The 26,927-nt window shown below is 34.9% G+C and overlaps 2 protein-coding genes across 2 annotated transcripts; one reads left to right on the top strand and one right to left on the bottom strand.

Annotated features, from left to right (window-relative positions):
- The first annotated feature begins 1,747 nt into the window (after positions 1 to 1,747).
- Positions 1,748 to 5,494, top strand: LOC141592305 (uncharacterized). Its single transcript, XM_074412915.1, has 5 exons — positions 1,748 to 2,655; positions 3,664 to 3,784; positions 3,888 to 4,007; positions 4,080 to 4,310; positions 4,615 to 5,494. Exons 1-5 carry the CDS (start codon positions 2,051 to 2,053, stop codon positions 5,185 to 5,187), a joined length of 1,650 nt encoding a protein of 549 aa, XP_074269016.1. The 5' UTR covers positions 1,748 to 2,050; the 3' UTR covers positions 5,188 to 5,494.
- Positions 5,495 to 7,968: 2,474 nt separating this feature from the next.
- On the bottom strand, positions 7,969 to 9,474 carry LOC141590258 (putative F-box protein At3g28280). Its single transcript, XM_074410862.1, has 3 exons — positions 9,299 to 9,474; positions 8,349 to 8,761; positions 7,969 to 8,261 (listed from the first exon to the last, which is right to left on the bottom strand). The coding sequence occupies exons 1-3, from the start codon at positions 9,472 to 9,474 to the stop codon at positions 7,969 to 7,971; spliced, it is 882 nt and encodes a 293-aa protein (XP_074266963.1).
- Between the last annotated feature and the right edge of the window lie 17,453 nt (positions 9,475 to 26,927).

The following is a 26,927-nucleotide window of genomic DNA, read 5'->3' as shown; positions in this document are numbered from 1 at the left end:
ATAATTTCTTAACATTAGAAATTATGTTGTGAAAGATGATGAATAATCAAAAGGAAAAACCCCTAATGATGCTCCTCTAAAAACCGGTTGGGAGAGGGTAATGGTGCCCAATGCATGGGCTTGTTTTTCTTCTCAAGAAAAACTAGACTTACAAGTCTACAAATAGGTGTGCAATCATTTTGTTTTCCACTCAAACAATTAACACAATTTAAACATAATACCCCTTCCTTTTTTTTCGGCACTTATAAAATGGGAGGTCCATTTTATATTTGTCATTTGTCATTTGTCAATTGTCACATGTTACAAGTCATGTGAAATTGTAATGTATTTTTAACGTATTAAAAATCAACGTATTAATAAAAATACGTCATGTATAAAATCGACTTAGTAATTCATAATTACTTGTACCAAAACGGTTTATCAATTATAAATCACAACGTCTTGTATTTATAATAAATTATTCATTCAGCTTTAATTGTTTCGTAAACAATAATTTTATCTAAGTAATAAAACAATTTGATTATTTAGACCGTATCTCATTTAATCGAATTACAATAAGACACGTCAACAATACTCACAAAATCGTCCGTCAAATTTAAGCAATTTAATTAACCCGTATCGTCATACGATCAATTAAATAATCAATTAAGAGTGTCACCCTTTAGGTATGACCTAAGGGGATCAACTGATCACCACCGTCCGCATCTACGTAATGTTAAACTCTAGTCAGCCAATCATTACCGATATGTGTGGACCAGTTGACTATAAAATATTACATCCCACATGTATTCTTAAAATGAGATTTAAACATGTGATCATCATGATCAACGGTTGTGATCGCATTATTGTCGGAGGACACATATTCCAACAATGAATGTATATGTTATATTGATATTAATCATTCATATACAAGTTGAGTATATATACTACATCAACCAAGAACTAAACCCTATTGAATTTACCTAAAGACGACCTCATATTTACGGTAATTAAATATACATCGTATCTTAACAATATGTCATACTATATTCCTAATATTATTTCTATAAATCATGATTTGATTTTTAATTCCAAGTTTTAGGGTTTTTCAAAACGCGTGAAATGTCTCCATTACGAAATTCAATTCCAATTCTAAGTTCTCAACATAACATTATAGTATTCCTAAGAATTTATAGATTATACATCAGATATATTACAACTAGAAGTGTAATTTATGAGTTTTATAACAAAGTTTGAAGCTTTGTTTTAAAGATTGAGCTTTACTATAAAGGTTTTGAATTTGTTCACTTCAACATTAAGCGCAAAAAAAAGTTTAATATTGCTCAAAAACTAAAAAAAAAACAAAAGTATATAAATTCAGTTAGTTTTGAGTTTTGACGTCAAAAATTTAAAAAATACTAAGTTATAAACTTTAACAGTTCACGAAAAATACATGTAAACTCAATTCTTAAAGGTTCTTATCTAAACAATAGATGCGTAATACTTTCCAGTAAGTCTTCTAAGCGACCGTGTCTCAGTACGTCATTGAGAGACAACTAATAAATAAACTAAAAACTAATTAAAATAAAATAAAATAAAAAAATAAATATTAAATAAATTGTAACTACCTATTGTGATTTGTACTCTTTTTTTTTTTTGGGTGGGTGTGTGTTGTGTACAGCAATAACCGTTACTCATATTACTTTCCCTTTCCCTCAATTTTGTCCTTTTCACTTTTTCTTTTGTAAACATGAAATGCTCATAATTCCTTCCTACATTCCTTGATATGGAATTACGGAATATATCACAACACTTTCTCCCCATCTCTCCTACCCTCTCTTAATTTACATAAAACAAAATTCATCTCCGGGACACTCTCCTTGGCTTTTCCTTGATCTACGCTCAAAGCAATTCCACTATTTCTGGCTAGAGGAAAAATAAAATAAAAAGAAAAAACTGTATTTTATGATGCAAAAGTCCCACCTTCCATAACCATACAAACACAGAAGTTGTTTCTTCAATCTAACTCCATCTCACTCAAAAAAAAAAAAAAAAAAAATAGTAGAGGAGAATGACAGAGGTAGTGTTAGAATCTTCAAGTGGAAGCTCAATAAACATGACAAGTAGTAGTCCCACCCCCACAAGAAATGATGGTTTATACCAACAACATTCTACAATACAAAATAACATGAATATTATTAACATTAACAATTACTCCACATTATTATCCTTATCCTCTCAAGAGTGTTTACAAAGCAACAATACACAAGTAGAAGAAGAAGAAGAGTTGGTTGGTGGTGGTGGTGGAGAGAGAAAGAGGAGGAGACATCAACAAGGAGATCAGACCAATAATACAGATTATGAATATCATCAGTTGAATAATTTTGTTGCCTTATTTGTAACCGCATTTAGAAGATCAGTATTTGGGTGTTCCTCTTGCGAGATTAATACTACTAATACCAGTAATAATAATAATAAGCGAGGAGGGGAGTTATCATTATCGTTATCAATATCAGGCGGCAACGGCAACGGTGGTAATAGGAGTGGTGTGATGGAAATAGGGTTGCCTACAAATGTGAGGCATGTTGCTCATGTTACCTTTGATAGATTCAATGGCTTCCTTGGTCTTCCTGTTGAGTTTGAGCCTGAAGTCCCTAGAAGACCACCCAGTGCTAGGTACCTTTCTTTTTTTCTCTTCATTCTGGATTTTATTTTTGCACTTTTTCATATATGATCGATCATATGCATTACGGATTACTCTTTTAAGTTATATATGTACTAAATGATTATTTCATCGGGATTTACATATAGGGGGCCAAAAATCTCATCGGGATATAATCGGAAATGTTAACTAAAACTTCCAAATTGAATGGGCCGATTCCTGATCTTACAAAGTTTACATTCCAGAATGGAGTAATATAGATGTAGGAAGTATCAACATATCTTTATTCTTTTTGTTTATTGATTGTTTTTTTTTTTTTTTTTTTTTCTCACTTGATTGTAAAGTAAATAGAATTTAAATTTCTTCTATGTCATTCTCCGTTTGTATTTTAGTATTAACTGGAATTGTTTTTTTTTTGGAGAAATGTGATTTGTTTAAGCTTTTTATGGGGCAGCACTTGTAACTTTATTTTGCATTCACCTCCTTTTTTGGGCTGTTTTGAATTTGATTTTTGTGGGTGGGAGAATGTTAGTTTAGAAAACTGGCACATTGCTTTTTCATTTATACTAATAATACACAATTACCACAAGTATACGACAATATGTGTCCTAATAATAAACTCGTAGGTACTGCATAATCCTCAAAGGGATGTCGTTGGTCCATTGCAATTGCATCCATTGAATTCGATATCAAGTTGCCTGTGACTGACTTCATATACTTGTAAATATCTACTCTGTGGCCTTTTCCGAGTTGTCAAAACATGCTAATACCCTTAGTCCCTCAGTCGAATTAGCACCAACCCGGTACAGAGTATGGAGTAGTATGTAATAGCGCTACAAAGTTTACAAGTTTCCAATTTCCCGGGTTTGGCTATGTTTATACAAACTTCGATATGTGGGGTATACCTAGTAACTTACGATTGATGTAACTCAAGAATGATTCCAAAACACAGTTCTGAATTTCCCATCTGTTTACTGGGATTTCTACTGATTCCTTTATTCATATCCCCATTTTGATTATAGTGCCACGGTGTTTGGAGTTTCAACCAATTCCATGCAGCTTTCCTTCGACACTCGAGGAAATAGTGTGCCTACAATACTCCTGATGATGCAACATAGGCTATATGCATTAGGTGGTCTTCAAGTAAGCACACCAGACCCTATCTTACACGTTTGGTTTTTTTCTATCCATTGATCATCTACTTCATTTAGCTTTGCCAAGTTTGATAAAATATTTGGCCTTGCAGGCTGAGGGAATTTTCAGAATCAATCCCGATAATCAGCAAGAAGAGTCTGTCAGAGATCAGTTAAATCGAGGATTGCTACCTGAGGATGTTGACTGTCATTGCTTAGCAGGTTTAATAAAGGTAAATTGATGAATGCCAAGCTTAAATTTATTCATGAATTTTGAATCACTGTTAATGTATGCTGCATTGTAGGCTTGGTTCAGAGAACTTCCGACAGGTGTACTAGACTGCCTTTCTCCCGAGCAAGTAATGCAGTCTCAGACAGAGCAAGAGTGCACTGAGCTTGCCAGGCTTCTGCCACCAACAGAATTTGCTCTTTTGGACTGGGCTATTAATCTCATGGCTGATGTCGCACAGTTTGAGAATCTGAACAGGATGAATGCACGCAACGTTGCTATGGTCTTCGCACCTAACATGACTCATGTGAGTTAATTTAAACATCTCTTGGAGGGGCCCTTTGTTTACAACTTTACATATGCGTGATACTCTAGTGTTTGATCAACTTCCTATAGTTAGTAAACTTGCGACTTCCTTGTCAGGGATACAAATTCTTGTATGAGAATGAAATAAAGAAAATGTCATTTTTCAAGGCAGTAGGATTCTGAAATGATAACATTTGACTCGACTCATTTGATGAGGCAGTCCATGCAAGATCAGCGTTTCCTAAAAAAGATAATTGTTTGTTTGTAGAAAACTATGTGATATGACGTTGTAACATTGAATGCAGATGGCAGATCCTTTGACAGCGTTAATGCATGCAGTCCAAGTAATGAACTTGCTAAAGACACTGATTGAGAAGACGTTAAGAGAAAGAGAGGATTCAATAATAGATTCTGTTTTAGATTCCTTCAGTCGAGAATCTCCTGGTGAGAATGGTCAGCATTTTTCTTTGCAGACCATCCTCGAGGAGGCCAGCGAACCCGATGGTGAAGAGGAACGTGATTGTAGATTTGCAAACCCTCGTGCTCTTAACCAAGATGACAATTCAATTGAAAGCACTGTCCCGGGAGAAAATCAGTCATTTGTGAGAGATTGCGAAGATGACGAATCAATTCGAGAGAATGAGAGCTTTTCGTCAGAATCCAAGAACAATAAATATATTGGTGGTAAATCCCAAGGGGCTAAGCCTTGTAACACAAAGTGTAGTAGAATTGGCCCAACTTCTAACACTAAAAAGGCGCCTCAAAAGGGTAAAGAAAGGCCTAATGTTCAGGTGGCCAAGTCTGCTGAGAAAGCAAAGGGAAGCAGCCTTGTTAGTAGCATGAACCAAAGGGCCGAGAGAATTGAAGCATGGCGGTAAACTACAGTTCACTCTTCTCCACTTCTTGTGGGGAACTTGATCAGCAATGTTTGATGTTTAAATCGAGTATCATGGAAAACCGTTTTAATTCAATGTCTTTTATTTGACCTTCTTCCAAATGATTTGTTTCTTGTATGTTGATGAGTGGTGATTTCTAAATCTGGTTTGAGTTTCATTTGTTTCTGGATTGCATTGACGTTGTTAAAGTTGGCATTTGCATCTTCATATGCATCAGACCTTGTGCTAATAAACTGTGTTGCTTTTTAAAGCTTTCTTAAGCTTACAAAAGCAAGCAAACAGTTGCATATTTCTGTAGGCGTTGTACCGGAACTGCTGTAATTCAATAATTACCTGTATTCTGTATAGTTAGACAAATTTACCCATTCTTCAAATGGCTATATTTCCTGAACTAGAGTGCAATGCCCGACGAACAAGTTTCAGATGGCATTAATTAGTATGCGAAAAATAATCAGATAGCTAGACTAACGCTTGATGTACAACTGTACAAGTAACTGATAGCATACTAACTAACCAGAAGATTTTACAAAATTATTTGTCAACATTATTCTGTCCCATATAAGAAAATCAGAAGTTACATATGTAATTACGCATATTGATGACTAACCTCCAATATTGTGCTAGTCTGAAGTGTTCTTTAGTTCGCGATTGGTTACTATTGCAGCAGGAGCGAAGGGTAAGGATCCTTCGTTTTTATCAAACATACCCTCTGAAAGATTCAAGCACTGTCAAGGAAACAGTCCTAGTGACTGTCACGCTCAAAACAACCACTAGAAGCAAATCCGAGCTCAAAATACATTCGGCCAGACTACTTGTAGAAGGGCTGTATTTTCAAATGCTCATATATGGAGTTCTACATGGTTAAAATTAGTGTTCTCTATATGGAATCAACAATATCCATTAAGTAGATTGGTCACAATAGAGCATTAAAGGTCTGTCACAATCGATGCAATCTTTGAACATTCGATTCGACTGTCCGTACTAAATGCTCATATCTCCCAAACCAGGCTACATCTTGGTGTGATTCGTTTTGGAGGCAGTATCTAACTCGTTTAACTTTCATTTTATGTATGTTGGGAACATTAGTTCAACCGGAGCAAAAATATAGGCATCCTGAAATTTCCTTGAACACTACATCTGAATGCTTGATTATTTCAGCCCACTCGCTAGTACTCAAGCTATCATATCTCGAGATTCAGCTAATGTTTTCAAGTGATTCTTGTTTTAGGTGAACGTTAACTCATTTAGCTTTCATTTGGTACCTATGGGGAAGTCGAGTTCATTCTAAGGAGCGAGATATGGAATCTGCAAGATAAGTCTGATTCCAGAATGCTACTGGAACGGCCTGACTGAGACTTGTATGCAACAAGGGCTTTTCAGACTATCTTGTAAGCCTTGAGGTGCACATTCAAGGATGTGAAATGATCATATGGTGACCCTAAGTAGGTATGCAACAAAGGCTAGGTGAATGCAGGCCTTTTTGAAGTGATAAATGCAACCAACATAACCTGAGCATGTGAAAAAGACATCATAGTGGTCCTGTTTTTTTGAACTCGTTGCTCTTTCTTCTACTATTGCAGCTGCACTGTCCTTGACCTCGACAAATATATCTTGAATCCTACACCTCATTTCAGAGACCTTGAGCTGTCAAATAAACCTCATCAACTCTCCTACACTTGAGGACAAAAGGGGAAGCCTTAAAACAACCAATGACATCTCACCTTGCTCTCCAAGTTTTATTTTAGTTTATTTCATATTAAAGCATTGTACTGTTTTAATTCTTAGCCCTTGGATGATGCTAGGTCATCCTTTGATGGCACTTTTATCCTTAAGATTTCTTACTTATGTTTGCCTATATAAAGGCCTCATTCTCGATTGTAAAGAATAGACTTTGAATATATGAAAAACATTTGCTTGTGCAAAAACCGTCATTCCTTCGTGGGTGTTATTCTTCTTTCGTGGAGTGCCATTAATCTAGACTTATGTTTGTGTTGTTTGTAAGCCACTCATAATAGTCGTAAATACGGCATTTATATGCTCCAATTATGTTACTCTAAAGTCGATGAGGTCAAAGATTCATTATTCTTTGCTTCCACATTGTGATGAAATTAAGCTTGACTGCATTCTTCTTTAAACTGCTAAGTAGCAGTCATTTGATTTCAACAGGTTCATCCTGAAAAGAAATCCGTGTTGATGCAATTTATTGTCTACATTCGACCCCTTACCCTTCCGTTTGAGAAAGCTCTTGAGGCACAGGGTGGCGATGTTGTTTTTGTTGATGATATTTTATTCTCATGTCTCTATTGCTAATAAAATTAGTCCAGGGAACACCCTTATTTGATAGGAGTGATCAGTGGTGTTAAGTTAATCTCCAAGTGAACACGTAGTTTGCAATCTTGCATCTTTAGACATGGGTACATTAGTCCTGTATTGCATATTGTTTCAGTAGTCCATACGATTCCTCAAACTCTTAAATTGGTGCTTGTAAAAGAGGGAATAATCCCAGAAATGAAGTTGCATTCCCTTTATTGGATGGAACCTTGGCTTCTTTAAGCATTGCTGCAGTCTGAGATCGTAATAAAGCAGAGTGCCAGAGGCAGAGGGTGTAACAACAACAATCTTTTCCTTGTCACCACATAGATACTTGCGGTGTTTCCGTCAACTTTATATTCTTAACTACACACCACTGCATCCATGAATCTGCTTTTCCATATTGTTTCATCACCCACGACTCGAAACCATGTCTACTATTTCCTATGTCAATTATATTGACGCACAGACATCCATGCAATATGCCAATGCTATCTTCTCTCCTGTTGCTAACCAATGAATACTGTCATTCAATGCCAGTGGGTTGTTATTCTCCGGAGGTATCTTATCAAGGATTGATTCGCCACCATGTATCCTTCTCCATTCCCAAGTCCCAATTGTTAGGACTTGCTTTAGATAGATACCATCTTGTTTCGAGAAAGTCACCACTTTGTACTGCTTCGTATTACCACTGAATGCCAACCCACAAACAAGCTTTCCTTGACTCGGTTTCTCACTTCTCTGATCTGGTAAGGCCATACACTCTTTTGTTAAGGGGTTGTACATGTAGAGTACCCCACAACCGTGGGACTAATGAGTTAATTCAGAGTTACTTTTGATTAAGAGAAACCCTCTGCATGAATTCACAATGTTGAAGTCTGTGCCAAACCAAATACTCATCTCCAAGGTCTCAACTTTATAGCCCTTCACTCCATAGCAGCTTTCGATCATCATCATTGACTTGTTTCCAAGGGGAAGAGGAATACCAATAAGGGCAATATGGATGTTGTCGTAATGTAGTTGAGCAAAGAACGGGTCTTCAATTATGTCGTCCCATTCCTTACAGACTCGTTTGCAACTCAAGAGAGACTTGGTCGAGAGCTTGGCCAGAATGTTTATGGTTATGTCTAGTGGAAGATAAGGAACAAGTATTGAAGCACGTTTCAATGACGGAGGAGCTATTTTAGCATCATCATCATAAACATGCTCTCTTTTAACATGATTTTGGAGCCATGGAGGTATAGTACTATAGTGTGTTTCAGTGTTTGTGTAAAGCTTGGAGGAAGTTTACCTTTAGACAAACAAATACGGAGAATATATAAAGATTACCGTCACATTACATATTAACTAACTTCTTTTTTGTGTGTGTTTAGTTTTCCTAATTCTATTTGAAATTACGTTAATAAATTAGGAAATATCAAGTCTTTCCTTATTTTAGAGTTTAGATAATTAGACCTCATCTATCTATCTATATTCTATATCTATATCTTTTATCTATATCTATCTATCTATCTAACTATATATCTATTAATCTTCTAACTTTACCGCTGACATAGTAGCAACCAAGTCTAATCACCGCGTAATAATAACCCCAAACCGACCACCGTACGCTCACCCAATCACAAAACTATCAACTGAGCCCCACCACCGAACCGGACCACCACCCGCTAATCCAGTAGGCCGCCCGCCCAAATTATAACCGCACATCAATCGCCTTTGCTGCTACTCAATTCATCGCCCCCAACCGACCCTAACCCACAACCTATCGAGAAAGTCGTCGTACCAACAAGTAGACTCATCCCTCTCACCAGAAAACAAGCAGTAGCCACATCGTGCTATCCATGGCTGCGTGAGTTCTATCCACAGCCACGCACAAGCACGAAACCCGACATCAGTTCGAAACCGTTTGCGTACACCATCATCAGCGTGCACCACCAAACAGATCATAACGCTACCCATCTTGACCGATAACCACCTGCTCTGCCTAACATCAATTCGTTCACCATTATTCGCTTCAATTAGGCGCAATGATGGTGATTATCGAGCACTCTTCCTGCCACTACTGCTCTTATTTTGATGGGGGTGAAATTCATTTGGGATGGACTCTTTGTATTCAATTAACAATTAAAATACTTAATTTGGGCTGGACTTTTTAACTCTTTTAAGATGGAAAGGGTGGTTGTTTTGTGAATGATTTAATACGGGTTTGGTGTATGACTGGCTATTTGGGTATGAAAAATCATATTTCATGCGTTAATTACGAAGTAAAAGGGGATTGGGCAAGAAAGCTAGCTCTCTCGCACACAAACACAGGAATAATTTTACATTGTATTCACTATTTTAAGTCAACTACCAATTACGTTATATTAAAAATCCATTTAAAATCTGATTTAAAAAAAATTCATTTAAAATCTAAATATATCGCATGAAAATAAACGATTAAAATTTTAAGTTACTACCCCATGTTTTAATTAAAACAAATACCTACAATATAGAAAACGGTTAAGCGGGGTGGATACAATTTTATGACTCCTTGACCTCAAAACATACGAGTAGAAATATAAGCGACATCTAATATTCTAATAGGAGGTAAACGACAAGAAGAATGAGGCACTATCTACACCTATATTCTTAGGAATTGCCCATTTTCATTAAAATATCCTCGCAACTCTTAAAAAAAAGTGGGTCAATTCAAAAGAATTGAATATATTTTATTAAGTTCATTTTTCATATTTCTCAGGTATAAGTTCCGAACACAATTATTCTTTACATTTTAGAACTAAATCGATATTCTTCTCATTTTTTTACTTTTTTTTTTTAATTATTTTGGGGTTTACAACTAAATCGACATCTTTCTTAATTTCAATGGGATAACTATAAGTGACAATAGTATGATTTTAAACTCAGGATCATTTCATAAGATTTAAGTATACTCTTTAATACTACAAACCATAACCTTTAATATAAATATGACCTGAAATCATTTTAAACATTATAACCGATCCGTGAATTTCACCTAATATGACATGTCATTTCATGAGCAAGTAAGAGCATCTTAAAACCAAAAAAAAGATATACTGCTAAATTTATTTCCTAATAAATGTAGATTTTATTTAGGGAAAAAACGTTATTTTAACCAAAAAAATAAAACAATCTGTTCCTAACTAAGATCTCTTTGAAATCAGTATACAAGAAAGTCGATGTAAAATAAAAATACTTTTTTTATGGGGATAAATACATGTAATAAAATATTTTTTTATTTTTTTAAAGTAACTTTTGTTATTTAAGGAAGATCAATCCTAATTAATATTGTAAAAAAAAATGCCTCTTATTTTACTGAAATTATGATTTAACGGGCAAATCACGGGTATTATGATCACTTAAATTAATCTTATGTGCGTCAAATAAAAAAATGTCATTAATCTTTTTATATAAGGTAGAGCTCACATGCCGGACGGGTGTTGGTAGACCTGTCAAACTGGTCAGACGAGCGGGGTCGTAAGTTAGGTCACGAGTCGGGTCAGAATACATGTTGGATCATATATAGGTTACGGGTTGGATTATGGTCAGAATACGGGAGAAAAAAAATAGTGTCCAATGCCTTTTTTTACACTATTATTAAATAAAGAAAATATTTTTTTTTTAAATAAAACATATTTAATATTAATATTTTAATCATATGAAATGGCTATACGAAGTATTAATTATATTGACACAATTATAAAAATTACGTTAGTTTAATTATTATTTTATTATTAAATGTTACGAAAATTTATAATATTGATTTTTAAATTATTTTCGTAATTAAAATTAAAAGGAATATTTTTATTGTTATCATTTCAAATATAATATAAAAATATTAATATTTTAATAAAATTCTCGAATCATCTGTGACCTAACAGGTCAGTCCGTTTGGGTTGGGTTTCGACACTAAATCAACGAGTCATTTCCAATTTGGGTTAAACGGGTCGCGGGTTGAGATTTTATGGGTCTTGACTCTAGAAAAAAGCACATCAGGCGGGTTATTCAGGTTGGGTCAGAATTTAACTGCTCTAGGTGTTGGTCCTAAATTAACAAGATGCTATGTTGTAACTTAGTCTTGTATATATAGAGGGTCAAGATTTAAGGGTTTATGACCATGAAAAAACGGTTTAGGTTTAGACAGATTTGCAATTCTGGTCAATTTGACAGATCTACATCTATATAGACCAATAATGTTTAAATTTTTTTGTTAATGGGGAAGATCAAACTTAATTTTATTTATTTATTGTACAAAGTACAACATTAATTGCAAAACTGTTATTCACGTTATTTAATACTTTCTTCATTTTTTTAGCTTCTCATTTGCTTTATTATGATCTCCAAGACAAAACATTGATCATATTTTCTGACTTCTATTTGTTTGTTTTTTTGTCGAAAAATTATTTAGCAAAAGATATTTTGATAATAATTAAATACTCCCTCCCATTCATAATAACTCTCATCCTTTCCTTTTTCATCTATTCATATAACTCTCCCTCTTTCCTTATTTTGTAAAATTTTATACTTATTTTAATCACCTCACCCCCACAACAATACCCCACAATACTCATACTTTATCTTATTTTAATCACCTTAACCTACAACAATACTTATTTTAATCATCTTACCACACAATAATACCTTCCCTCTCTCCAATTACCTTACACCACCACAATACTTTACAATAAAATAACCCTCCCCATAATTTACGTGCCCTTTTGAAAGGGGAGAGTTATTATGAATAGGAGGGAGTATTTTATTTTCAACATATTTACGATTAAAGTTTAGAAAATTTGACTTTCAAAAAACAAATGAGAAGATAAAAAAGATGAAGCAAGTATCAACGAATTTTAAAACAGACCGTGAATTTCACGAGTTTAAAACTAGTCTATACATATATTAATCCTCTAAGTTTGCTGCTGACATGGCAGCATAATAAACTAGCAAAGATGACGTGGCGGCCTATGGTAAATCTAACATATGATATCTGGAAAATAATATAGGCAAATATGGTATATAGCCAACGTTTGATATCTTTTAATTCAATGCATTCATTTAATTCTTTCCCAATGTGCTCACAAAAAAAAAAAAAACTCTTTCCTAATATAAATAAGGAAACAAATTATGAGTATGAGTATAATTAGTCATAACATAATATAGTATCTAATATCAAAACGGAATATGAGTATATTTTCTATGATTATGGTAAGAATATGATAGTATATTTCCAATACATATATTTCGGTGTATATTTCCTATATTCATAAATTTCATATATATATTTTGAATATATCTCCCATTCTTACACGATATATCTTTAAAAAACATATACAATATCTTTAGAAAACATATAAAATATTTCCTCTATATATTTCGGTGCATATTTCATATATATTTTGAAAATTTCTCCCATCCTTACACAATATATCTTTAAAATTAAAAATTAAAAAACATATAAATTCTTACACTATATATCTTTAAAAACCATATAATCGTTTGCGTATAAATAATAAATATAAATATAATACAGAGTATCTAAGCAAAAATAAATTATAAACTAATTACTATAGGTCTATAATTATATCATATTCTTTCGAGCAAAATTACGGAATATATTTATATAAGCAAAATTACGAATATAGGATTCTAAAACTAATTTACAACCGAAACTACTGAATATATTGATATAAGCAAAATATATGATTCCTATATTGATGGTACTCTTCCCAAAAACAAACGTACTCCTAAGCATGTTAAATCTACAAATTACAGTAATGGTAAAAAAAATACTCCATCAGCTATTGTGGTTGTCATTAATTATTAAATTAAGACTGTTTTATACTGTGATACGGTTCTATATTGTGGATAGACAACTTATTTGTTAGCATTAAATGATTTTTTTATATAAAAATGGACCGTCTCATGGTGTGAGACCCTCCTATTTTATAATTTTTAACTCATTAAATAAAAAGACAATTTTTTTAATAATTAAATAATAAAACTGAATGCTTTTTTATTAACAAGTATAGACAATTTCATAGTTGAGGTTGTCGTAACCTATAACTTATGAATACATTTTACAAGCATTATTATTATTTTTTTCCCATGACTTTTTAATGTGTATACGAGGGTAGAATGGCGGGCTTCATTTGACATTATTTTCCCAATAATTTTTTACACTATTTAAGTGGGGTTATTTATCCTTTATGGTGTCTATAGATCTCAAACGGGTTGGGCGGTTTGGAACATACAGGTCAGGTTATTAGGGGCAAAGTGTTGGTAAACAATTAATATCTAACGCCTTTTATACATCGGAAAAATATTTTTTAAAAACTAAAGTATATTTAATATTAAAGTTTTAATCATATTCAATGTTTATTTTTTCTAATTATTTTTTCAAATATATTATATAATAAATATTAATATTTTTATAAAAATTATTTTAGTTTATCTTTGACTCAACGGGTCGACGTGTTCGTGTCGGGTTTCACTTAAATTAAGGGGTCATTTCGGGTTCCATATCGAACGGGTTAATGCTCTATATTTTCGTGTTTTAACCTTGGAAAAAAATGGATGAGGTCTGGTCGGGTCGAAATTTGACAGGCTTATATCTTATTTATGTCTTCTTAAACTCATAACTTATCATTTAGTTAAAATAATATGGATACGAATTGTGCAAATAAGCAACTCTAATTTGTTGTATTTTACATTTATATAATATTGACTTTCATATGACTTTAAGTTTACTAATAATATATGGAGTATTAGCGTAATCATCTAACTACAGAGCATAAAACAGCCCGTGAATTTCACGGGTTTAAAACTAGTATTTGAAATTACGTTAATAAATTAGGAAATATCAGGTCTTTCCTTATTTTAGAGTTTAGACAATTAGACCCCATTTATACATATATTAATCCTCTAAGTTTCCTGATCTTATTCTGAAAACAAAACCATATAAGGTAATACACGTTCTTCTAATATCTCGTTAACCCTAATTTGACGAATATCCCAAATTTAATCTCCCTTCTTCAACTTGGGCAATCTCCTCCTTTATTCGTTCTCATCCGACATTGAGACCTCTATATTTACCATTACGCATCTTCTTCACATCAACATTTTATAATTCAAAGTTTCAAACCTTTATATTTATTCACTAAAAATACATTTTTCCTTTACACTCAATGACTCAATTATGCCCTTTCTCTACTCTTCCTTTATTTGTATACTACCATTCAAGCTTTAAATCAAAATATTAACTGACTGAAATTTCCCGCAGTAATATATTTTCATTTGAATAGGAGAACAATGGATAATATTCATATAAGGAGTGTATATTAATGAAAATGGTGACTAAATCAAATAATAAGATAATTTATGGTCTATTAAAGTCCATTAATAAACGTTTTATGATTTACGATGTACGGAGTAAATTTTTGTATTGACAAGGGTATGAAATTGTACTTATGGAATATTAATTATGACTCCAAGTTAGAGATGCCGATTGATTAGTTTCATTGTAAAGTTTTATTTGTGATTGGAACCAATATTAGAACTCGGGACTAAAGTTTTCGAAGTTTTTGCAATGTTATGATACTCAAAGATTTGGTTGAGAACCCTTTTCCCATTTTTTAAGAGATTTTCAATTTGTATACGTTGGGTTTATAAAATGGCTACATGTAATAGTTTTAGTACAAAGGCCATGTTTGGCAAACGGTAGAAGCAAATTCATGATAGCAGATAACGTTAACATAATACTGTTAGCAGATTTCAGTAGCAGGTTTGACTATCAAACAAATTAGCAAAATTAGAAAAGGGTGTTTGGTAATTTGCAGATTTTAGGATAATTAGAATAGTTTCGTGAATAATCAAGTGATCGAACGAGATTTTGGTTCAAGTTTGCTATCACCAAGTTATTTCGAGTTTTACTCCCCCTCCTCTCTGAAAAAACCCTAGCCTCCATCCATTAAATTCGGGGCTCCTATCGATAACTAATCGATGGTAAGCCCCAAAACTGTTTCATCTTTCAATTAATATCATGCGTATTTGTCATCTAATTAATAAAAGTCTCTCTTTTTGGGAGAATCATTTTTCAGTTTGTTCTGTCCTTTATTTCGGGGTTTTTCCAGTTAATCCTGGATTTAGTTTCATTCAAAATATAGACAGTAATAATTTGTTGATGGTTCGTCGCACATTACTTCAATGGATACAAGTTATTTGTCAATGATTTGTGGAACTAGTAAGAGGTATTTTTCCTTTTACAATTTATCATACGAAGGATCCCCTCATCAAAAACTGCATGAAGATAGCGATATGAGGCCGAGTCGAATTGTCACATCATGGTTTAAGATCCCTAGTTTACAAGAAATTTATTTTTCTTTGGTTTCTAATAGATTTGTTTTCAATTATAGTTATTCCTTGTAAGTGTCGTATGACGTTTTATTAATGAAATTATTTGTCTATTTAAAAAAAAGAATAGTTTCGTGAATAAATTGAATATGCTAAACCAATATGCATATTCAAAAATAGTAGATTGTGACCAATATGCTATCTGAATACGTCGTTTACCAAACACATAAAAATGTAGATTGCTGGTCAAACTACTCCGTAAAAAGCTTTATATGCCTGCATGGATCTTCTTCCGGTACCCCCCTAAAGAGATTTCTCTCTACCAGCTGTATATAAGATGGGTGGATTCCAAAGTTTCCCTGATCAGTAATGGGTAATAGGAAACCTTGGGCATTCTGGCAAATAGATTTCACAAAGCAACAACTAACCTGCAAAGCTAATCCAAAACTTTGCAAAAAATGAGATTAGTCTCAAGGAATAAATTCCTTGAGACGAGAAACAAACTTAAATAAAGCAACAAAATTGCGCCACCTCCCCGGCAACGGCGCCAAAATTTGACAGGGCAGTCGTATACCTATAAAAAATAACCAACTGGCTCTAACTAATATAGCTAGGGAAGTCGGGTCGAATCCACAGGGAGATGGGAAAATGTTAGCCTCGTCTAAGTCTGTCAAGGTAACCAAATTGGAGGGTTTTTAATTGGTTGATTCTAAACTAATGGTAAGGATAAGGAAGAGAAAATAAGAGAAATAAGATAAATCAAGTAGAGGGAACAGCTAAGACAGACGGTTCACCATAATCATTCAGTCAAGTAATCTAGGTCTCAGGTCAATGCAGATACGGTCTGAGGAGCGGTGAATATCTCCTTTCGGTCTCAATTCCCCCTAAAGCACAAATAGCTTAGCTTTCGCCCTAACTATAATGCTCTATTGTTTGCTACTAGTCTCGCCTTTTCCAACCTTTCGGTTCAGGTCAAGGGTCACTAAGATATAAATGCCTAATTGCGTCGACTCAATTAAACAGATACAATTAATTGCAGCAGTTAACAACAAAGATTATACCAGCATTAACCTTACGATTCGATTACTTTCCTTTCATAACTATGGATCCCCTATAGTCCTAGCAGAAGGGAATTAGCTACATATCGTTATTGAATTACCAACAATAACATATAGATAATCAAAGCTAAACATGATGATAAAACTAATGAAGATTGAATTAAAAGCAATTATGATAACAATAAAAGGGAAGAAGGAATTAAAGCAATGATTAAGAATTAAGGAATTAAAGGAGAATGATAATACCAATACAAATCTGAATCTGAGTAGCAAAAGAGTAGAAAGGGAGCAAGATTCAATCCACAGTAGAAAGTATAAAGTAAAAGTCAATGAGAAAGGAGAAGCCTCCCTAACGCAGTCCCTCTTCCTCTCTTTACATATGAAAATCCCTTCCTAATCTAACCTATGGACTAATTACAAAAGCCCATACGAAAATTAGGCGGAAAAAGTCTAAAGAAAGACAAACCACTCGATCGAGTGGAAATAAACCACTCGATCGAGCAAACTTACACAAAACCACTCGATCTAGTGGAATTAAACCACTCGATCGAGCATCCTTGCAAAGTCTTCTCGATTGACTCCCTGAACTGCTCGATCGAGCAACTTGGAGTATATAAAGCATTCGATCGAGTAATAAATCACTCGATCGAGCTATCTTGGCACGTAAGACCTCAAAACACCTTCCGAAACCAGCTCAAGCGTCTCCAAAATGTTAGATTCCAAGCTCCGGCTCCTTATTCTCCATAAATGCATGCAATTGGGACAAATTAGGCTCGATTTAGCTCCTCCTTGGTTTATTCCTGCAAATTACACAAAACTAACCAAAGTAGAATATTCGGGGGTATTTGTAGCTAGATGCTACATAAATAGTACAGAAATGCGTGTGAAAATGAGGTAAAAACCTTATATAAAATACACGCATCAAGTCCAAGTTTTACGAACTACCTTCACCTAAAATAAATTCAAATACGACTAGAAGATAGAGTTTCTTAGCAAAAGATAGAGTTTCTTAGCAAATAAATTCAATTCAAATACGACTAGAAGATAGAGTTTCTTAGAAAATACTCCGTAGTAATCAAAATTGAGTTTGGTTAGGAGTAGTGTTAAGGAAATCTAATTTGAGTCAAATTGATATCCTATAAATAGTCTAATTTCACCTACTTTCAATGCTATATATATATATATATATATATATATATATATATATATATATATATATATATATATATATATATATATATATATATAAGAGATATATTTACATCACAATTATTCAACGCTAGCTTCCTCATTCAACAAATTTGCTATTTCCACGTATTGTGTTTCTATTATGATCTTCATCATTATATTGCCATATGTGCTTACTAACTGTTTTTTTTTGTTCATAGTGTTCATCAGTTGGAGATGAATTCGATTGCGCAATACTACGGTGTTGTCAACCAAAACGGTAATGGCTTGCCTTAATTCATTTTCTGTTTTGATATTTTAATTTGTTTAAATTTGATTGTTATATATTTCCGGGATTGATATGTTCATTAACGAGTATGTTTTCAAGCCTTGCGCATACTGGAGCTCACACAATGTGCCCTATCATGAGATTCGCTATAATGGCTTCGCCACTAATATTTTATCGTGACACGATTTTCGAGAATTTTGGTGAAAAAGCTTTTCGATTTATTACTTCGTTAATGGATAGGTAAATGGTTGTTGCAAGCAGTTCTAACAACCGCCGTGCCTCGGATATGTCTATTGTAAGGATAAAAGAAGCGGAACAATTTTGCATTGATGGTGATGGTAATGGTAATGGTAATGGTAATGGTGTAAATTGTAATGGTGTTATGGAGATAAGTAGTAGACCAGTGGCTATGGAAGAGATTACGAAGTCGTAAAGAAAGAAAGAAAGAAAGGTGAAAAGAGAAGAAAGGTGAGCCCAAAATAACTATAGGGGTAATATGGTAATCAATAAGAGAGATTTTTATGGAAATCAAAATCTTTTGGTTATCTCATGTGTTTTTGGAACAACTTATCCAAATTATTTAGAAAAGCCGTATAACATGATAGAAAAACCCATTATTTTTAAAAAATATTTGTCTGTAGGGATGAGAGAGAAAATAGAGAGAGAAAACTCTCCTAAATTCTAGGGTTCTTTTTTCTGTAGCAATGGCACGAACAAAGAAATTCAATAATAATCCTTCACAATCATCTTCACAAAAATCACAAAATAGCAACTCTACTAATAAAGGAAAGGGTAAATCGATCGCTAGACATATTAAATTCTCGTCACTTGATTTTGAGAACGATTTGGAATCAATTATTGAGGATGAAGAACACGATATGGAGGTTCCAGATGAGGGTTTACAGACGAAGGTGTCTTATCAACCGATTCCTCGCATTCTACAGGAGGACGTCGCTGGTGAGATTTCTTTTTGGTCAACTTCTGTTTTTTGTAATATCCTTGGAGCAAACCCGCCTAATAATGTGATAAGTGGGTTTGTAAAGAGGGTTTGGCCTTCAAATGGGGTAGACAAAGTCTCTTTTCTTCCAAATAGAATTTTCCTTGTTCGTTTTAAGACTAAGGACCAACAGCAAGCTGTACTGCGTAATGGACACCTGACTTTTGATAATAAGCCGGTTATCATCAAAGAATGGACACCAGAGTCTGAATTGATTAAACATGATGTTAAGCGGGTTCCTCTTTGGATGAAATTATATGGTTTAGATATCAAATTTTGGGGTTTCAACTGTTTGAAGAAGATTTGTGGGAGTGTGGGGGCAATATATCAAATGTGATGATGCCACAACTCACAGGTATTTTAAGGGGTATGCGAGGATAATGGTTGAAGTGCAGATAGGCCAGCATTTCCCTACTGAATTACAGTTTATTGATGAATTTGGTAAGACTCATGGGATTAGGGTCGTCTATGATTGGCTGCCTACTTTGTGTACTGCTTGCAAAGGGGTGAGACACTCTGCTGATGTCTGTAGGAAAGAGGTAGCTGAACAAACCAAGAAGGTATGGAAGCCAAAAGCTCCTGCTCCTGTGGGGCCTCAGCAACCCAATCCAGTACAGCCACAGAGAGCTCCACCAGCTGCTAAGAGAAGACAAAGGATACAGAAACAGAATGTGAAGCAGCACCAGGTTCCTAGTCCAGCTGGGGAATGCTCAATAATTATCCCTCAGACACCTACTGTACAGAATACTCCTGCTGTAGGGGCTAGACTGCCTGAAGTGGAACACTCCCTTCCAAGGAGGTTTATCACACGTCTGATGAAGGGAGGGTCTGGAGATAGGAGGTTGTTCACCCCTGGGGGACTTTCTTTTATGGAATCCTTAACTCTCTCTTTACAGAAGTTTAAAGCTGAATTGGTTGAAAGAGTGCTGTATGAGAAATGGGAGTCTGGTAATCACTCTGATAATGGGTAGTTGTGGTTTTTGTAACATTAGGGGTATGAATAATATTAATAAGCAGTCTGAAATAAAGTGGTTTCTGCAGCACAATAAAGTGGGTCTTTATGGTTTACTAGAAACTAAAATTAGGAGTAGGAATCTGAATAAGGTGAGAATTAATCTCTGTGAAGATTGGGCCATTTGTACTAATACCAGTCTTCATATGGGGGGGTAGGATTTGGGTCATCTGAAATCCTGCTTTCTTTTCTGTCAATGTTTTGGATGTCACTACTCAGTGTATACATACTGAGGTTACTGATATTGTAAGGAAGACTAAATTCTGGTATACTATGGTTTATGGTTTTAACCAGAATGCTGATAGGGAGACCTTGTGGTGTAGCCTTAAGGAGTATCATAGCAGGGTGAGAGGTGACTTTAACTCTGTTATGGCAGCTGATGAAAGAATTGGGGGTGCCCCTGTTACTAGTGCTGCGACTAATGGTATAAAAGAGGCAATTCTAAAGTGTGAGCTTTTTTATATGAAGGGGTATTGATCTTTTTATACATGGAATAATAAACATGAATTTGAAGGGAAAGTTTATAGTAGGATTGATAGGGTATTTATAAATGAGGATTGGCTTCATGATTTTCCTGACAGTAATGCACACTTCCTTCCAGAAGGTTTGTTTGACCATTGTCCCTTCTTGGTGAACTTTACTGAGCATATGTCTAGAAGTAGGCCACCTTTCAAATATTTTAACATGTGGTCAAAGGCTCCAGACTTTGAGAATATTATTCTTAGGGGATGGACTTTGGAGATTAAAGGGACTGCTATGTTTAGGATTATTACTAAACTTAAGTGGTTGAAGAAGGAGTTAAAGGGCCTGAACAACTCTCAGTTTAGTGATATTGAGAACCTTGTAAAGGTGACTGAACTTTCACTTAATCATTTTCAAACTTTGTTGAGAAATGACCCTTTAAATGAAAGCTTGTGTGATGCTGAAAGAGCTTGTGCTAAGGAGGTGGAATTCTTATCTAAAGCAAGAATTGATTTCCTGAAACAAAAATCTAAGATTAATTGGATGAGGGAAGGTGATGAAAACATTGCTTTCTTCCATACAAGTATTAAAAGAAGGAGAATGTAGAACATGGTTTATCAGATCAAAGATATGAGGGGTATGATGTGCAATACTGCAGAGGAGATTAAATATGCCTTTGAAGACTATTATAAGTCTCTCATTGGCTCTTCTAAAAAGGTGTTGCCTGTCAATCTCAATGTGGTTAGGTCTGGCAATTGCCTCACTGATCTTCATGCTGCTGCTTTGATGACTCCTATTATGCCTGAAGAGGTGAAGGATGATATGTTCTCTATTCTAGGGACCAAAGCACCTGGTCCAGAGGGCTATAGCAGCCAGTTTTTCAAAGACTGTTGGGGGATTGTGGGGAGTGAGGTCATTGCAGCCATCTAAAATGTATTCCAAACTAGTAAACTGCTGAAACAAAGTAATAACACTGTTATTACCTTGATACGAAAGACTGTTGTCCTTGAAACTATGATGCAATTCAGGCCCATAGCCTGTTGTAACACACTATACAAATGTCTTTCAAAGGTTCTATGCAACAGACTGAGTAAAGTTCTCCCTGATATTATCTGTCCTTCCCAGGGAGCTTTTGTTAAGGGAAGGGATATTGTGGGCAATGTATTAATTTGTCAGGATCTTATACGCTTATATAATAGAAAGTCTTGTTCACCAAGGTTACTGATGAAATTAGATGTGCAAAAAGCATATGACTCTGTAGAGTGGATTTTTGTTGAGGAAATGTTAAGAGCTCTGGGTTGTCCTGAGAAGATGGTGGGGATACTTATGCAATGTGTGACTACTCTATCATATTCCATTGCTCTTAATGGGGATGTTTTTGGTTTTTTTAAGGGTAAGAGGGGCTTGCGTCAGGGAGACCCTCTTTCTCCCCTCCTTTTTACCTTGTGCTTGGAGTATATGAGTAGGTTTTTTATGCTTATACAAAAGCATGGCCAGTTCATGTTCTACCCTTTGTGTAAGAGGATTGGTATATCACATTTATGCTTTGCTGATGACCTAATTCTCTTTTGTAAAGGTGAGAGAAAGTCTGTTGAATTATTGCTCAATGCTTTCCATTTCTTTTCCAAAACTTCTGGACTCATCATGAACAAGGATAAGTCAAATTTATTTGCAATGGCATGTCTGAAGATTTGATTAGTGAAGTGGAAGGGCCACTGGTATGAACAGAGGTGCAGTTCCCTTCAAATACTTGGGAGTAACTGTCTCTCCTAAGAGGCTCTCTGTTATTGTGACACCTCATGTTTTAAGTTTATTATGTGATACATTTTCGTGTTTTGAGTTAATTTTAGGATATATTTTGTTAAGTATGATATGGTTTGATAATGATTAAGTAAGTTAATTGTGTTGCAGTAATAATTAGTTAAAATGGCATTCAGATGTATTGATAATTTCATAAGCCTTTTGTAGCATTTTTGGGTGAACTTCGGGACGAAGTTCATTTTAAGGGGGGAAGACTGTAATACCCCGTATTTTAATTATATTTTAGATTTTATAAGTTATATTGATTAATTATAATAATTGCAGATTATGTTGTTAGACGGAAATAATTAATAAGTTAATAGAATAATGAGTCGGGATGACAATCGAGTAATAACAATATCTGATAATTCATAGAACGATAATAATACTTGATAAATATGTTATAATAATAATAATGATACTAGTAATACTAATAATAATAATAATAATAATTGTATTTCATAATTATAATAGTAATAAGGTAATTTATAATAGTTTCCTAATTAGTGTCTTACACATCCTAAACCTAGCTATAAATACAAAGAAATCTGGAAAATAATTTATTAAAGAAGAAGGAAGAGATCTAAAAGAAAGAGGGAGAGAATTAAAAAGCAATTAGCGATAAAAGGTAAACCGTCTTAAACTTAATTGTTTTGTTTTAACATGGACTTTAACATGGACTTTAACACCACCGTATGAACAACCATGAAGTCGTGATTCTGACCCTAGGCTAGCACTGGACCACCGTGACTCCGTCTAACCCTCCTCTGACTGTTTTTGACCTGACGTCGGTGGTTATTGGGCGTCGAAGGTGGCGGGTTTGGGCTGTAGCGGGTTGAAGCAGGGGAATCGAACCCTTATTTTGACCCACCAGTTGGACTCGACTTGACCTGGGTATGGTGGGATTGTGACCTGGGTGGTTGGTCGACCAAGGTGAGTGGTATAGGGAGGCCGTAGGTGGTGGTTGGTGACGGTGGTGGCGGTAAACAGGGGAAAAGCAGGGGGAGCGTGTTGTTTGCGCGTGACCGTCTTAAGACGAGCACCGTAGTCGGGTTTCTGACCATGGGTAAGGTTGTAAGGTACCGTTGGAACCTACATAGATCAGGCGTGGCAGTGGTGGTGGCCGTTGGGGGTTAGAATGGTTGTAGTGATCGTGGTGTTGGGTTTAAGACGGGGTGGTTGAGAGTTGTCGTTGTTGATGTTTGTTATTGTTGTGAGTCGTGGGCGGCAAGAACGACGGTATGGTGGCCGTGACTGGGATTTTGGTGTTTATGGGTAAGGTAGGGTCTAGGCCTGGTGGCGGTAGTAGAGGCGGATGTTGATGGTGGTTGTTTCTGGGTTTTGTTGATTGAGTTGTGTTTAAGGTGGTGTAGTTATCGTTTGTTGCTCGGGTCTAGTTGGGCGTGGCGGAGTGCTGCTGGTCAGTAGGTAGGTGAGCACGGGGTGGTCGTCTAGAAGGGCTAAATAGGAGTTGGGTGGTGTATGGTAGCAGCATGGTTGTTTGATGCACGGTCGTTGTGTGAGAGACGAGTTGGAGCTTGGTGTACATTCTGGAATGCATTGGTTTGTATGGGAGTTGGGGACAAGATTTAAAATTGGTTTAAGTGGGTAATTAGATTATGTAGGTTAGTTATATTTAGTACATTAGTTATAGTTATTTAATTAGTTGGTTAATTTAGTTATTGATTTATAAATAGTTTAGTTATGTTGTATAATTAATTAATTAGTAATTATAATTGCTAGGTGACGGTTTAATTGAAGAGAGCTACTAGTTGGTTAGCTCGGATTGCGTAAGTGGATATTGCTTGTCAGGTAGGATAACTACTCGACTCGTTTTCTTTTGTGGATTGAATGAATGCGTAAATTATTATTGTTTTATTGGATTGGATTATTCGTATTGGCATACTATTTTATCGGTTATCCTCAGTCTTGGACTGAGACGACATTTGTGTTTATATTGTGGGACATAATATTGTTATGAGATTATCCTCAGTCTCGGACTGGGACGACAATGAGTTATGAGATATCCTCAGTCTCGGACTGGGACGACATATGTGGTTATCCCCGGGCCAGGAGTTGGCGGGACGACGGTGTGGTGGAGCCTCGGTCAGGGACCGGGACGACTAGGGTGAAAATGATGGATAATTATTGGTGGTGGTATTTATTCCACGTGTTTACATATGTTAAGTCTGTATATTTAATGTTGTGTGATTATCCTACTCAACCTCGTGGTTGACAGTGTATTCGTGAACACCTGTGATGAACCATAATGGGGAGCAGATTTGACAGGTACTAAAGATTAGCTGACTTGGGAGCATTGGGACGTGAGCTTGACTTGGACCATAGTTGCTGTCTAGATCACTTAGTGACTTATACAATTTTATTTAAGTAATTTCCGCTGCGTAATATATTGTAATGTTAAGGTTTAAATTTAATCAGTTGGCAATGTAATAAAACCATTATTTCAATTAAAGTTATTAAAGTACTTTGGTTTGTTTTAATTGTATCATTTACCTCGGGCAACCGAGATGGTAACAGTCCTATTTATTGGGAATGTCTTGCTAAAGGCTCCTAAATAAATGAGGGTGTTACAAAGTGGTATCAGAGCAAAACGATCCTTAGTCCTAACCAATGAACCTAATAATGAATATAGGATGTGTCTAATAAAATGAACCCGGGTAGAAACTGTTAGGAGCCCTTTTGGCTTAGGATGAGAAGATACCCTCACTCCGAATCCCGGCCCTTCCAGTTTTGAACCGGTGACCTCGAGAGATGATTAAGAGTGGGGTAAATTAAAATGAATGTTGAGTATTTCTTAGGATTCATTGTTGACTTGGAAGTGTATTGTTTTCACTGATTGGATGTGTATTGTTGATGACCAAGGTTACGGGGCGTAACCTTGATTTTAAGGAGAATGGGATGGATAAAATAATGATGTGATGTTGAGTTGTAAAGATCATGAGCATGAAAATAATTGTTGAATTTATATTCATTATTTGATTATAGTAGTATCATGTCTAGCGATATGCGGTTATGTGAATCCCGAAACCATGTTATTTACAATATTATTGGATAATTGAATTTGTGATAAGGATACTTTAGAATAGATGACTAGTGTGTGTTTGAAGGTTTGATGACCAAGATGTGTTAATACAAGTATAGGAGAGTGATAATAAGAATTTAGGAGTTAGTAAAATGGGATATGGAAACTTGACCTTATTTATCAGATATTAACCCTATTTGATTTAGTTGCCACTTGATCTCAGATTATTTTCTAAGTTTGGAATTTTTTGTGAGTGATAGCCCAGTGAGATAGCTTTCCAGTGTTGTTGGTCTCATGTCTAAAAGTTTTACGGTTTTGGAGAAATAAATACTTTAGTGGACAGTGGTCAGAAAGGTCCTGTACAGTGAAGTTTTCGACAAACGATTTTATAAAATTTCTCATTTAATATGTACTTAATATTTTTACCTAATTCCAACTCCACTATTTAAAGGACTCAAATATGTTTTCAAATTGATAAGCCACGTTATAAGGTGAATTTTGGACAATTAATAGTGATTTTTACAAGTTGACCTAAAATTTTTGACTTTTGCTGATCAGTTTTTGTTTCGGCCCACTGAATTGTAAAAATCTTTATAAATGGATTATTCGAGATTTGGACTTGATTCTTTTTCTTATGCTTTAAAAACTCTTTATATTCTCTAGAAAGTATAAAAACTCAACGTGGAATGTAATGGTTAATTAATGGTGAATTTTGAAAGTTACCTCTTGACTTTGATTCCCGAAAACGCGAGTCTTTCCAAAAGATTAATATAAATGTCTTATAAGTCCTTCACCCGAAAACGCGAGTCTTTCCACGTTATAATATGTTTTCAAATTGAGTTGTGTTTAAGGTGGTGTAGTTATCGTTTGTTGCTCGGGTCTAGTTGGGCGTGGCGGAGTGCTGCTGGTCAGTAGGTAGGTGAGCACGGGGTGGTCGTCTAGAAGGGCTAAATAGGAGTTGGGTGGTGTATGGTAGCAGCATGGTTGTTTGATGCACGGTCGTTGTGTGAGAGACGAGTTGGAGCTTGGTGTACATTCTGGAATGCATTGGTTTGTATGGGAGTTGGGGACAAGATTTAAAATTGGTTTAAGTGGGTAATTAGATTATGTAGGTTAGTTATATTTAGTACATTAGTTATAGTTATTTAATTAGTTGGTTAATTTAGTTATTGATTTATAAATAGTTTAGTTATGTTGTATAATTAATTAATTAG

Source organism: Silene latifolia, chromosome 7, assembly GCF_048544455.1.
Source record: "Silene latifolia isolate original U9 population chromosome 7, ASM4854445v1, whole genome shotgun sequence".
Classification (NCBI taxonomy): Eukaryota; Viridiplantae; Streptophyta; class Magnoliopsida; order Caryophyllales; family Caryophyllaceae; genus Silene; species Silene latifolia.
Note: the sequence above shows the minus strand (reverse complement) of the source record. Positions and strands in the feature narration are given on the sequence as shown.